General features: G+C 41.2%; 1 protein-coding gene across 4 annotated transcripts in view; it reads left to right on the top strand.

Annotated features, from left to right (window-relative positions):
- LOC144510145 (transcription factor COE2) overlaps window positions 1-13411 on the top strand; it is a 264281-nt gene that overhangs the window by 246466 nt on the left and 4404 nt on the right. Inside the window, exon 15 of one of the 4 annotated variants that reach the window (XM_078239522.1) lies at window positions 1668-1850. The exons of 2 other annotated variants lie outside the window; for them this stretch is intronic. In XM_078239522.1, coding sequence (XP_078095648.1) covers window positions 1668-1850 — 183 coding nt within the window. The remainder of the gene's footprint in view (window positions 1-1667; window positions 1851-13411) is intronic. One more of the 4 variants, XM_078239523.1, reaches the window with a different exon arrangement.

Below are 13411 nucleotides of genomic sequence, written 5' to 3'. Positions count from 1 at the left end.
TAAAGCCTCCCAAGGTGCTTTGCCGGAGCCATAATGAGATGAAAATATTGATAAAATATTTGCTTTTTAAAATACTGATACTGAGTCAGTATTAGGACAGGTGACTATAAGCTTGATCAAAGAACACGGTTCTTTGACCAAGCTAAAGGAGCATCTTAATGGAGGAGATAGGTGAAGTTAACGGTGGTGAAGTTTAGGGATGGAATTTCAGACTGAAGGCCCAGGCAGCTGACAATGGTGAGGCAAAGGCTGTTGGGTGGTCCAGTGACCACAATTAGAGGAATGCAGAAATCTTGAAATATTGAGGGGCGGAATGAAGTTATAGAGAGAGAGGCAAGACCAATGGGGGGCAAGGGGTGGGGGGCGCGGGGATGCTTGAATACAAGGATGAAAGTTTCAAAATCAAGGCATTGCTCAACCAGGAGCCAAAGTAGGTCACCGAGCGAATGGCTGAACAGAATTTGTATGATTCTAGATATAGGTAGCAGAATTTGGATCAGCTCAAGTTTATAAAGGGTTAAATATCTGAGATCAAGTGAAGAGCATTGGAATAGTCGAGTCTGGAGTTGACAAAAGCACAATTCGGCATCAGGTGAGCTAAGCCAAGATAGAGACAGGAATTAAGTAGATGGAAATAGGCATCCTTTGTAATGCAAATGATATAGGATCAGCGCATGTAGGAAAAGTTCATGACCCCGAGGCAGGGAATGAGGCATTGGATGTTTTGAAGTGTGAAACTGTTGACAAATTTGAGGCTTTTTTTGAGCAGCTAGTTATACCCCTACTCTTTATGGTTTAATAATAAGAATGTGTGATTGCTTTGTTTCTTGTTATCTGCATTAGCTCCCACTCTGGGTAAATGGACTACAACCAAGATGTCCATAGAACTAGATTATCCTAACTGTAGTCTTTGTTGGGTTAGCTGTTTAAATCAGAGCTGCAGTTTAGTGATGAAAATAACCTTGGCAGCTCTGAAAATAAGACATCAGTGAGAATAATGAAGAACCTCCACCTAACAGCAGTACTCATTTAAAAAGTGTAAAAAAAACCTATATGCAGCAACTCAAATGTCATGATTTCAGCTTTGAATGCATAAATTCACGAAAAGGTTGAAAATTACTCGAACCTCTATCCAGTGGCTCCCTTTGGGGAATTCATCAAGAGTGGACAGGATCGAGTTTAGTTGTGTTGTCCTCTCTGTTCCATAGCTTGGCAACACTCACCATTCATGCTCACACATAAATATTGAGGTGTTAGCACTTGGTCAACTCAGCCAACAAGACGCAGTGCCTCCATGAAATGAGAGGAGAGGGGAAATCAGAAGGCAAAGTACTGCAGCTGATGGAAATCTAAACTAAAAACAGAAAATGCTGGCAACACTTAGCAAGTCAGGCAGCATCTAAGGAGAGAAAACAGAATTCATGCTTCAGATTAGTGAAAGCAAAGAAACGGTTTTAACACTTTCAACACGTGCTATGAGATGGTCACCGTGTATTTTCAAATGGCTGAAGGTGTTTGCCAAATGCTATCTTGCGGATGTGGTGCTCCTTTAAATTATAAACTTGCCTCACTTCACAAATCTGATACTCCACTTCCATAGGAGATGGGTCCTTTATGTCTAAGACAGAGCTGTTCTTTTCTTCCCCCTTTTTTTTGATTTCTTACAGTTATGCCTTCCAGTCCGACTGTGGCATCTGCAGTCCCTCTGTCCTCCAGCACATCTGCCATACTTCCCTTCTCATCTTCTGTCTTCCCCGCAGTGAAACAGAAGAGCGCCTTTGCACCGGTGATCCGACCCCAAGACTCCCCCTCCCCGGCCTGCTCCAATGGAAATGGAAATGGATTCCGAGGTGAGGAGACGGCTTTTTGCCTGAATTGAATTTGTACATGAAAAGAAAGTGTGCATCGTGTGGAGATCAGGGAAGGAGGAGTTCAATTGATTTTCAGTGCCAGGTAGAAAATGGGGGCTGGAAATTGCTCGTCAGTTTTGTAGCCCAACCAGTTTTCTATCACACTCCATTTCTAGAAAAGAAACCAGTGTGTAAGACAGGCTGCCAATTCACTACCGCTGTCATCAGACACATATAACTACCTCCCCAACCCATACCCCAGTCACCCAATCTTCAAGGTACCATTTCTTTTTGAGTGCAGAGCAAGCTGAGCAACCATAATGATTCTGGGGTCAAAAGTGCTCAAGAAAGGTTCAAGGAAAAGGAAGATCCTGAAGGGAATACATTCCATTCACATGGCTCTCCCTTCTGATGCTCAAAAATATACATTATAAATTGTACATATGTGCATTCTTGAGATAGAGACCCCCCACCTCCAAGGTTTCCCAGCTGTTCAAGATGTAATTCAAGGCAAAATATCCAGTTCCATTTTGTTGAATGCAGTGTGGGTTTGCGGTAGGTGAGTTGCAATTTCAACCAACCTAAGAGCAGAATTGGAGCTGCCCAACCCTATGAAATCCCTCCTCTGGCTAAGGAGGCAAAGCACATGTCAGACTACAATGTTGGCATTTGCTATGTAGTGGTGATGGAGACTCTTTCACAATTTGGATAGAGAAAGGGGAAGAATTCATTGTTAGTCAAGCTTTTTGCTGCTGATCTCTTCTGTGATTTCAGCTGAAAAAGTTGGTGCTATTTTAAGGACAGGATTGGTCTCAATTCTGATGTCATCGTCCATGGTCAAGGAAAGTCTTAAAGCTCAGTGCTTGGGTTCACACATTACGAATAACAGTTCGGGCAAAATATGTGGTCCAGTGGAATGTCCATCCTCCATTAGGCGTGAAGATTAGTAGCACACATCCTTCTGAGTTCAAAAGTACTGTAGTCCATTTGAACTCCGCCTTGGGACTTGAGCATATAATCTAGGTTGTCACTCTAGGACTGGACTGACGGACTGTTAGACGCTGTGTAAAAGCAGTAATGTAATGGCAAACTTATATGAGGCAAAAGTCAGACCTCAGAGGTACTGCAGTTTTGGGCACCAACTCTAGAAAAGACAGTAAAGCCATAATAAGTGTACAGCACAGATTCTCCAAAACAATGTCAGGGATGAAAAAAAGCTATCCTTATGATGAGGTACTTGTGGTAAAGGGGGTATTTTCAATGGAGCAGCGAAGAGTTTATTCAATAGGGAGATTACTTCTTTTGGTGAGGAAGTTAGTGTTGGAGGTCATCAGTTTAAAATTGTCTCAGCATCAGAAGAGTTAAGGAGAAATTTCTTTGCACAAGTAGAATCACGTAACAAATACAACACAGAAACAGCTAATACTACACCTACTCTAGACTATTCAAGCTTCCATCGGTCCAACTTGTGATCCTGTTTATGTTCTTATCCCTCAACTAGTATCATCAAAACCATATTAACTGGTCATGTATCTTTAGATAGAGTGAACGTTCAAAGACTATTTCCTCGGGTGGATGGAGCTATTACAAGGGGGCATAACTATAGGGTTCATGATGGGAGATATAGGAAGGATATCAGAGGTAGGTTCTTTACGCAGAGAGTGGTTGGGGTGTGGAATGAACTGCCTGCAGTGATAGTGGAGTCAGACACTTTAGGAACATTTAAGCGGTTATTGGATAGGCACATGGAGCACACCAGGATGATAGGGAGTGGGATAGCTTGATCTTGGTTTCAGATAAAGCTCGGCACAACATCGTGGGCCGAAGGGCCTGTTCTGTGCTGTACTGTTCTATGTTCTTTATGCTGTTTGTGGAATTTGCATCATCCAAATTGCTTGCCGCATTTACCTACAAAACAATAGTAATTGCACTTCAAAATAATGTGTTAGGTGCAAAGTGTTTGAGGTGTCGAGGACAAGAAAGGCTCTGTATAATTGTGAGTTCTTTCTTCAATATTCCAATTAAACGATTTGTATAGCAATAACTCGTAGCTTTCGTGACCTCTATGAGTTTTCAGATTGGTCAAAACTAGGTCAATGAATCTTTAGATATTTCACAGTGAAACCATCCGGTATTAAAAATTTTGACAACTGTTGACTAAAAAGATAAAATTGCTTATTAAAAATAAACTAAAGTAATAATGGAAGATTTTTTTTAAAATCCAATACCTAGCCCTATCTCATAATCTATCAGGAGTCAGCCTGCTATATGTCTAGATTTTGGTGTCATAATACACATAGAGAAAAATAAATAAAGAAATAATGTTTTCTGTTGCCAGTGCTGTAATTTGAAGTGTTGCTCTGAGACTTCCTGCCCAGACTATAGTCATAAGGGAATGCCAAATGGAAGAGTAGAATAGATGGTTTGCGGAATGGAGGAATGCAGAATTTCTGTCTAAGTCACCTGAGAAATTAAAAATAATATTGTTTGAAAAAGGGGAAAAAAAGCAAGGTCAAAGTCAGAGAAAATGCATCTGAATTGGGCATCGATATTTAGGCACAATTACTTTGTTTAAATGTATAAAACCTCGGATCCTGACAGACTGCTACAATTTTCTGATAGGATTTCTGCCCGCAATCAGTGTAACAAAGAGGGAAAAAAAGTATGATTTTCACCTGTTTATTGCACTGCACACACTGCAAAGCAAGGCAGTATGCAAAAGACAATTGGAGACAAAAAATCTCCTATCCATGATCTGCCAGAGACCCAGAAACAGAATTATCAAGCACACTTGATAACCTTGCTAAACTGGCAGGAGCCTTATGTTAACAGTGGTAGTATCCCAGCATCATTTTTAGAGATCAGTAGATGCAGAGTGAACTAACCAGTTCTTTCCAGCTACTGCGGACACAGTTTTCTAAATGAACCAGGAGCCTGGAGAAGCTTCGATCTGCAGAGGAACCAACATGTTTCCTCACCTAATGAGCATAGTGCCAGTTTATCAAACCATTGTGCAGATGAGGCCTCACCCAAAACCCAAGAACTGTCACATGTTAGAGCAGTCAAATGTCACCGGGGAGCTAAAACCAGGGGAGTTGTAAATAAGGTGACATCTTGAGTCCTACAAGACAGTAGATTATAGAAGGCCAGGAAAAACTGATGTGCAGGAAAAGAATGAGTTAAGAGATATGACAAATCTTGTCGTTGGGCTGTAAAGTCATGAGGGATTTGTATTTGGAACTTAAGATGAACAAGAAACTAACCACATTTGGTGAAAGAGTTGGAGCATTCGTGACAGGGACAAGGCGCAGGATTTTCTCTCCAGCAGCGGGAAACAAATGTCACGACTATTTCCAGGTGCTGACCCGTTCCCCGGGGGAAAGGATTGCTCACTATGATTTTCACTATAATTTTCACAATTTCCCTTAATTGCATGGAGACAGACTAACCATTCAATTAAGGATGGCAGGTGAGCTCTTGGAACTGAGAGCCAATCAGAGGCCTTCCAGCTTGAAAGCAGTAACAGGCTGAAAATAGTAAATATGGGAGGAGAGGCTTCATTCAAGAAGAAGGCACCCTCTCCCCAACTTGTTTTTACAACTTAAACTAAGAAACAAATTTTCCATCTATGCAACAATACGGTGAATGAACCCAGGCATGCGGGGAAGATCTCGAAGTCCACCTGGATCTCTGGCACCCTGGTCCACAGCTGGGAGGCACCTCCAGGAACCAAATCTGTCCCTGCTGCCAGTGAGAACCTAGAGTCTTTGACAGAAAATTGAAGTCAGCCTCCTATAACTGGCCAGAAATCTGACTCTTGAGTCAGGTCGGCTATCCACCACAGGTGAGTGGATAATGTAATATTAGAGTCTGGCAAATATTGGATTGATGTAGGACTGAGTACAGTGCTGTCCACGTAGTGATGTAAGAGAACACATGACCTGTACCTAGGGGCTAGTCAAGTGTTGGAGAGAGCGATATGCACGAGCAAGAGTGGAGACAGCTCCGAACTTAAACTCTTTGCTGTATTTATGAATATTTGTAGGTCTTGTGACATACTAAGTGTACACATACTAAGTGTATGCAGTCAACCTACTTAAAACTACAAAGTCTTCATTAAGACCTACTGAACGATATCATACAACATAGCAGTAGAGAATGGAAAAACCCAAAGCCTCACAGAGAAAGGCAGTGAGAAACTAAAATCCTGCAAGATTGAAGAAAAATTGGAAGAAGCATTCTGACCTTTAGAAAAGCGCAATAAGGCACACAGAGGAAAATCACCAGAGAATAGCTCCAAAGAAAGGTTTGGAAGCTGAAAGCAGAAATATTAAATTCCTCACTGCAGCAGAAGACTCCATAGGATCTCTTGGAAGTCCAACTTCAATTCCCAGAGTGCAGAGTCAGCAGATCTTGCAGAGGTGAGCTAAAATTTATAAATTCCATAATAAAGCAAGTCCCAAGGGACTTTTGAATATTTCAGTCATCAGAAACTGCTATTTAAAAACTCTGTTGGAAAAACTAGATTCCTAAGTTGGAACCTGAACAAACTACCGAGCTTGCTCTGAGAAAGGAAAAAATAATTAATCTGGAAAAACCATGACTAAGGAATCAGTTATCAAGACCAGGATTTGAAACATTCATGACCTTAAAGCATAGCACTGAAATGGAGAAGTGCGTATCTGGTCGATACAAGCAGTTACTGATTAAAGTCCAGATTAATACCTTTTTATATTGGCTAGGTGAGTTTGCAAATGAAGTAATCCTCAACCAGCATTTATGAAACATTAAATGCCTTTGATGAATAGTTTAACAAGTTGTGGAGCACACAAGAATTTAAAAACATAAAGCACCAGAAGTGCATCTGCAAATAAGCCAGAGAGGCAGGGAACTTCCCATAACTCCCAAAAATATATATTTCCGGAAATCCCAACATACTACCTGAACTACAACAGGAGGTGACAATGAGCAGTTGGCCCTGAATGAATGAAAGCTAACTGATGAAACCCAAATTAGATAAACCTGCAAAAGAAAAATGAAATAAGGTTAGAAAATGTTCATATCAGAACTGAATTGGAAAATTTGAAACTCTGAGTATATACACTTGAAAATGAATGAAATACTAAAGTTTCAAATGAATCAAATGGTTCAAAATCTGAACAAACAAAATTTTGAGATTTCACAGAGGTACAAGAAAGCTACCACAGAGCTGAAAAAAATGGTTACACAATTGGAAGAAACTTGGAAAAACATTACGGTAAGAATTCTTCTGTCTCACACGCTCCACTGCCAGGGAGAACGGAGATCGTGATGCTCAGCCAAATCTCCATTCACTGCAGCAAAACTGGAAAACCCCAGCTACAGACAAGGTCAGAGAATTCTGGCCTACCTTTCCAAGGAGCTATATGAAGAGTTGAAAATCAAGAACTGAAAATGGCAAAAGAAAATAGAAGTTTTCACAGAAGAGTGTGTGGAATCTCAAAAACAATTAACACAATTACAGAATTCAAGCTTGAATGCTAGCACAGAGGAATTATACTCCAAAGGAAAAACTGATCAGTGTAGAGAATCAACTTTCACATACAAAAGATGTGTTTGATGAGGAAAAACAAGAGCTAATGAGAACACTGCAATGTCAGTCACGAACACTTGAAAGAGGACGTGAAATGCTTGAATGATAAACTTAGAGAAACAAATTCAACGAAGCATTCTTTGATTAAAATTTGATGAACTTCAAGTGTCAGAGTGGCTCGTAAGCACTGTGCAAAATACCAGCAAAAGGAGAAGGAATTGCTGATGAATCAGAACAGTTGCTTGAAAGCAGACTTAACAACCAAAACTGATGGAACATCTTGAACTTCGGTCCAATCTGAACATCATGAAGGATGAAATGCGCAGTATGGAAGAGCAAATCCAGATTTTAAAAGCAGAAAAAGTGAATTCTATGGAACAGATTGAAGATCTAACAAATTAATTGAAGGAGTCTGAACAGTAGTCAGTGACCATGGAGGAAAGATCCCGAAAAGAACTGAATGTCCAGGGGATGTTGCCAAATTACAAGAGATCCACAGAAAACTATGAAACAAAAACAACTCAACTTACCAGAGTTGTTGCTGAGCTGAATGAAAAGATTTATAAACTCAAAAAATGGAAAAGAAGATAGTAATCAAACTTTAGCGAAAACTGTGAAATAAATAGGAATGAATTGTTGAAATGTGAAAAAATGGGATACATCAACAACTACATATCACCACAACTGCCTAATCAACAAAAAGTGGTTCAATACCAAGGAATGGAAAAATAAAATGAAAAGATACCCAGATGCCAAAACAATCTCCACACTGATGTTAAAACAATCTCCACAATGACTAAATTTATCTGCAACAAAAGAGTGACAGTAGTGTGAGCAAGTGATGGAAGAGTTACAAGTCCTCCAGACTGCCTGACTATTTCAACTCGCCAAGACTTGAAGAGGGAGATGGGGCAGTAACAAGATGTAACTACATGGGGTAAATTGGAATAACTTGAAAGTCTTACTAAAGACTTGGAGGGGGTGGTGTATTCTCAGGGACTGGCAAGTATAGAGTTAACTTGAGTGCACTACTGCCCACACAGTAATGTAGGAGAACGCATGAGCCACACCTCGGAGTTAATCTAGAGTTGGACAAGCAGGCATGGAGACATCTCCGATCTTGAATCCTTTAGTGTATATATGTACACAGTACATATAGTTAATAAATATGCACAGTTAATCTACTTAAGACAGAAGACTTCTTTGAAACCGACCAAACAGTATCCAACACCCTACAGCAGATAGTCTTGCCCCAACCCGCATCGACAAAAATGACCTGGGAGTGAAAAAGAACTGGCACCCCACCCATTGTTGCTATTTTTAGTTCCTGCCTCCTTTCCCAGCCCCAATGAACGCTCAAAATTCAGCCCAGAGAACATTTATGGAGGCAATCAGGCAACAAGCTTTATCTTTTATGTGTGCTCTTTCATGGGATGTGGGCATTTGTTGGCTTAATTGCCCTTGAACTGAATGTCTTGCTGGGCCATTTCAGAGGGCAATTAAGAGTCAACCACATTGTTGTTGGCCTGCAGTCGCTTGTTGGCCAGACCAGATAAGATTGACAGATATCCTCACCTGCAAAGGAACCAGATGAGTTTTTACAATAATTGATAGTCTCATGGTCATCATACTGAGGCTGACTTTCAATTTCAGACTTATTAATGGAATTTTGAACACATGTCCCCATAGCATTAGCTTAGGCCTCTGTATTACTAGAGCAGTGACATTACCCAAATTCCACCATCTCCCGGATATAAACGCAAACTGTTAGAGCCATCAAGAGCTTCTTAGACAGGGCAACAATGTTTGAATTGACATTGTAGCTGGCCTAGAGACTCTACAGGTTACTGATGTTGGGGTGGGGTATGTCATAATACCTCAACCCTCAGGAACCTTTGCAGACAGTCCAACACACCTACACCTAATGTGTCATTAGTCCTCAATTCATCGTTTGTTGCCTTGGCAGTGTTGCTGGAACTGGGCTGAAGAAGAAGAGAAGCGAAGGCGAAGGAAAAGAGAGCAGAAGTTACCTCACTGTGATCTTTGAAAGTAACCCTCAATAAAGTCCCCAAAACAAAGTCAGTGGATGCTGGGACAGTGAGTAAATTTAAGGAGGAGTTAGACAGATTTTTAGTTAGTAATGGGTTGAAGGGTTATGAGGAGAAGGCTGGAAAATGGGGATGAGGAGCATATCAGCCATGATCAAATAGCGGAGCAGACTCGATGGGCCGAATACTGCTCCTATAGCTTATGAACTCCTCCTGAGCTTCAGGACAGGGTCACAGGCTGGGAGAGAGACTTGAACTTGTTCATGACAATATCTGACACCAAAACTGTATGACAACCAAAACCTCACAACATGCAACCTCATAGAAAACTGAGGCAGTGAAATAAAAAGGACGGTGAATGGGAACAGCAGAAGTCTATCGTGGCCTCATAGCTGTCACATTATTTACAGAAGTTCAGAGCTCTGTTACGATGATGCTGAAAATGAGTTCAGAGGAAAATCAAGTTGTTCTGATTGCGAATGTGCCAGTTTCAATCCTGAGTCTGCACTGAGTTAGTGGACCTGGAGTGGCAGTGGACGGTGCTACAATTTCCTTTTTGCCCCTTAGTTGTAGAGAGGGAAATCAACCAGAGATCCTTGCTATGGTTGCTTACTCAAATATGTTTGTAGCCTCAAAGGTGGCTGGATTTTGTGTCACTGAAGTTGAGAAAATAAATTTCAAATTTCAAACATGATGGGTTGATTTTAACAAAGATATAAATGACCAAAGTTTTTTTATACACAACTTAGCTTTGCTAAAAGCAGTGCAAGGGACAGAGAGAAGTATGGTTCCTTGACATATCTTCAAAGCGTGTTAGTGAGCAGCAACCTTGCACTGTTTGAGACAGGCAGATCAGGCTCGTATTACCTGCCCCAGCCTTGCTTTCAGCAAAGAGAACTCTCCTGGGGATTCTAGTCTGTGGTCCACTCTTCACAGAATGCTTCATTAAATGGGATGCAGTTAACAGTTTACTTTTCACTTGAATCTAAGCTTTTAAACCCACTCTTTCTGGAACGAGCAGCTTTGTTTTTTTCTTGGATAACCTATGAAACCATAAATTTTAATTTTGGCACAAATATATTGCCGATGGGAAAACTGCAATAGTTCAGCTCACCCTACGTCCCGCAGTCCCCAAACACCACCACCTACCCTCATTTTTCTCCCCATCTACCTTAAAACTGCAATAACAACAACAACTTCATATTTATATTGTATCTCTGATATAGTCAAGCATCTCATGGCACTTCACAGGCAAGTCACCGAATGAGATGTCAGACCAGATGATCAAAAGTTTGATCAAACAGGTAGGTTTTTAAGGGGTGTCTTAAAAGAGGCACAAGATAGAGAAGTTGAAATGTTCAGGGAGGAAATTCCAGAGCTTAGAGTCGAAGCAGCTAAAGGCATGGCTGCCAATGATGGAACAATTTAAATCAGGAGATGTGCTAGAGTGTAGAATTGGAGGAATGCAGATATCATAGAATCATAAAATCCCTACAGTGCAGAGGGGGCCATTTGGCCCAACTGGCCTGCACTGACAACAATCCCATCCAGGCCCTGAACCGGCAATACGTATTTACCCTGCTAATCTTCTTGACACTAAGGGGCAATTTATCATAGCCAATCAACCTAACCCGCACATCTTTGGTCTGTCAGAGGAAACCGGAGCATCCGGAAGAAACTCACGTGGACACGGGGAGAACATGCAAACTCCACACTGACAGTGACCCAAGGCCAGAATTGAACTTGGGTCCCTGGTGCTGTGAGGGAGCAGTGCTAACCACTGTGTCACCGTGCTGCCCAATCCTGGAGGGTTGTAAGTCTGGAAGAGATTAAAGAACTAGGGAGGTGTGAGATCACAGAGGGATTTGAAAACAAGATGGAAGTTTTTAAATCTAGATATTCTTGGTCTGTAAACCAGTATGGGTCAGCGAGCACAACAATCCCACCCAGGCCCTGTCCTGGCAAATGAAATTTTCTGCAAGTTGGGACATGAGCAGAAAAGTCTATCCAGTACATTGCTTGATCTTCAAGTGTAAGCTTGGACAAGGAAATGTGGGCAAATTATTGAATATGGCGGGTATCACAACTGAATCCAGTTATCCTACCAGATGTCCAAGATCATCTGAGCCTCAAAGGTGGCTGGATTTTTCAGATGCTTTCCAGCAAGTGTTGCAGAATAACAATTAGGAACAGGAATGTTGGTTAATTTCTCCTCTTTGCTAGACTGGAACACAGGCACTGCCCAACTGCTGCGATCAGCAAGCGCAACATTCGCTGTTAACTGACACTGAGATCCACAAGGTGTGTGCGTTGGTTCAACAGGCTATTTGGAAAGCTTGGCAAAGTCAGGTTATAAAAAAGGAGGGTTTGGCTTCCACATTGAACCTGAATATTTAAGTTGCCAAGAATAGAGCTTTGAGGAAAATGCAGATGTCCATGCTCCCATTGGTGTAGAGGAAAGATGAATGAATACTTCATGTGATCAGAATTCCATGATGATCACAAGTGAGGTTTGAACAGAGAAGGCTCTTCAGGCCAAAAATCGACGTCTACCATCTGATTTCTGCATTTATTTCAGTTTTTTAGTCCCGATTTGTTCAACAGGCTGGGAATAGCTGATTTTGAGCCTGGCAAAGTTGCTCAATAAAGATTTCAGCCAATTTATTCAATGCATTTTATGTTCTGTGCAGTTTTGAACTTCCATACAGTCCACAAAGAAGATTTGTCATCTGATTTTTCTCTCACCGTTTCAACCTTTTTAAAACTTAAAAAAAACTTTCTTTCTCCCTGTCTTTTCTATAAATATTACTCTCGTCAATTTTCAGAATTTTCCTTTAATGTTTGATCTTATTCCTCCTCAGCATTTATTTCCTAAATCATTTTTGGGGATGTAGGCGTCACAAGGCCAGCAGTTACTGGCCACCCTTAATTGTCCTCGAGATGGTGAGCCGCTTTCTTGAATTCAACAGAGTGGCTTGTTGGGCCATTTCAGATGGTAACCACATTGATGTAGGCCAGGAGATCTTATGGCACAATGTAGCATCCCTACCTCTGAGTTAGAAGCTCCAGGTTTAAGTCCCACTCCAGCATTCGATGACCATGGAGGATGTGTTCATAATGTGGCCAAACAGGTCAATTTTCAGTCTGCAAATCCTTTCAATATGCCTGGAACAGGTGGTAAAAGGAGGAGAGTCTCCGAGTCCGTCAGGACCATGTGGCAGTTGCATCACAACAGCTTCACCACATTTAAAGATTGCGCACAGAGGTTGTTGTCATCCTCCTTGCTTTAGGGATGACCGAAAAGAGGGAAGTCTAGTCACATACAGGCAAGACTGAGTAATGGCATCAAATTTTCTTCCCTAAAAGAGCAGTGAATCTGATGAATTTTTATGACAATCCGTAGCTTGATTGTGACATCAGTGATACCAGGCTTTAATTCAAGATTTTTTGAATGAACTGAAGTTAAATTTCCCAGCTACTCTGCTGAATTTTGAATTCTTCCACAGCAACAATTCAAGTTTCTGGATTATCAGTCCAGGAACATAACGATTATGTGAACATCTCCCAACTCTGGATCCTCATTTTGATTGAATGGAAAGGCATTTCCAAACCTCAAACTCATTCCTTCACAGGACCAAAGTGTTGGATTGTTTTTAACTTCTCTCAGTTTTCCTTCCCTCCTATAACCTCTGGTCTTTAAACTTTAACTTTACCTACCTCATCCTCTCTTCTACTCTTCCCCATCTTTTGGGAGCCTCCACTGTGCCTTTGCTCTTCACCTATGCTCCTTAATTTTTTAAGAGAAATCTATGTTCATTCAGATTGTCCAGCTTTGTTTTGAGTTACACACAGCCCCACTTCAGTGTCATCAGGCATGATGTGAGGTAATCCTGCGGTAGGCAGTGAGGAATGCTCAGACCTTCAAAATATTATAAATCATT

The sequence above is a fragment of the Mustelus asterias genome, chromosome 22 (assembly GCF_964213995.1).
Source record: "Mustelus asterias chromosome 22, sMusAst1.hap1.1, whole genome shotgun sequence".
In the NCBI taxonomy this organism is placed as follows: domain Eukaryota; kingdom Metazoa; phylum Chordata; class Chondrichthyes; order Carcharhiniformes; family Triakidae; genus Mustelus; species Mustelus asterias.
The sequence above is the reverse complement of the archived record's forward strand: the minus strand, read 5'-3'. Positions and strand labels throughout refer to the sequence as shown.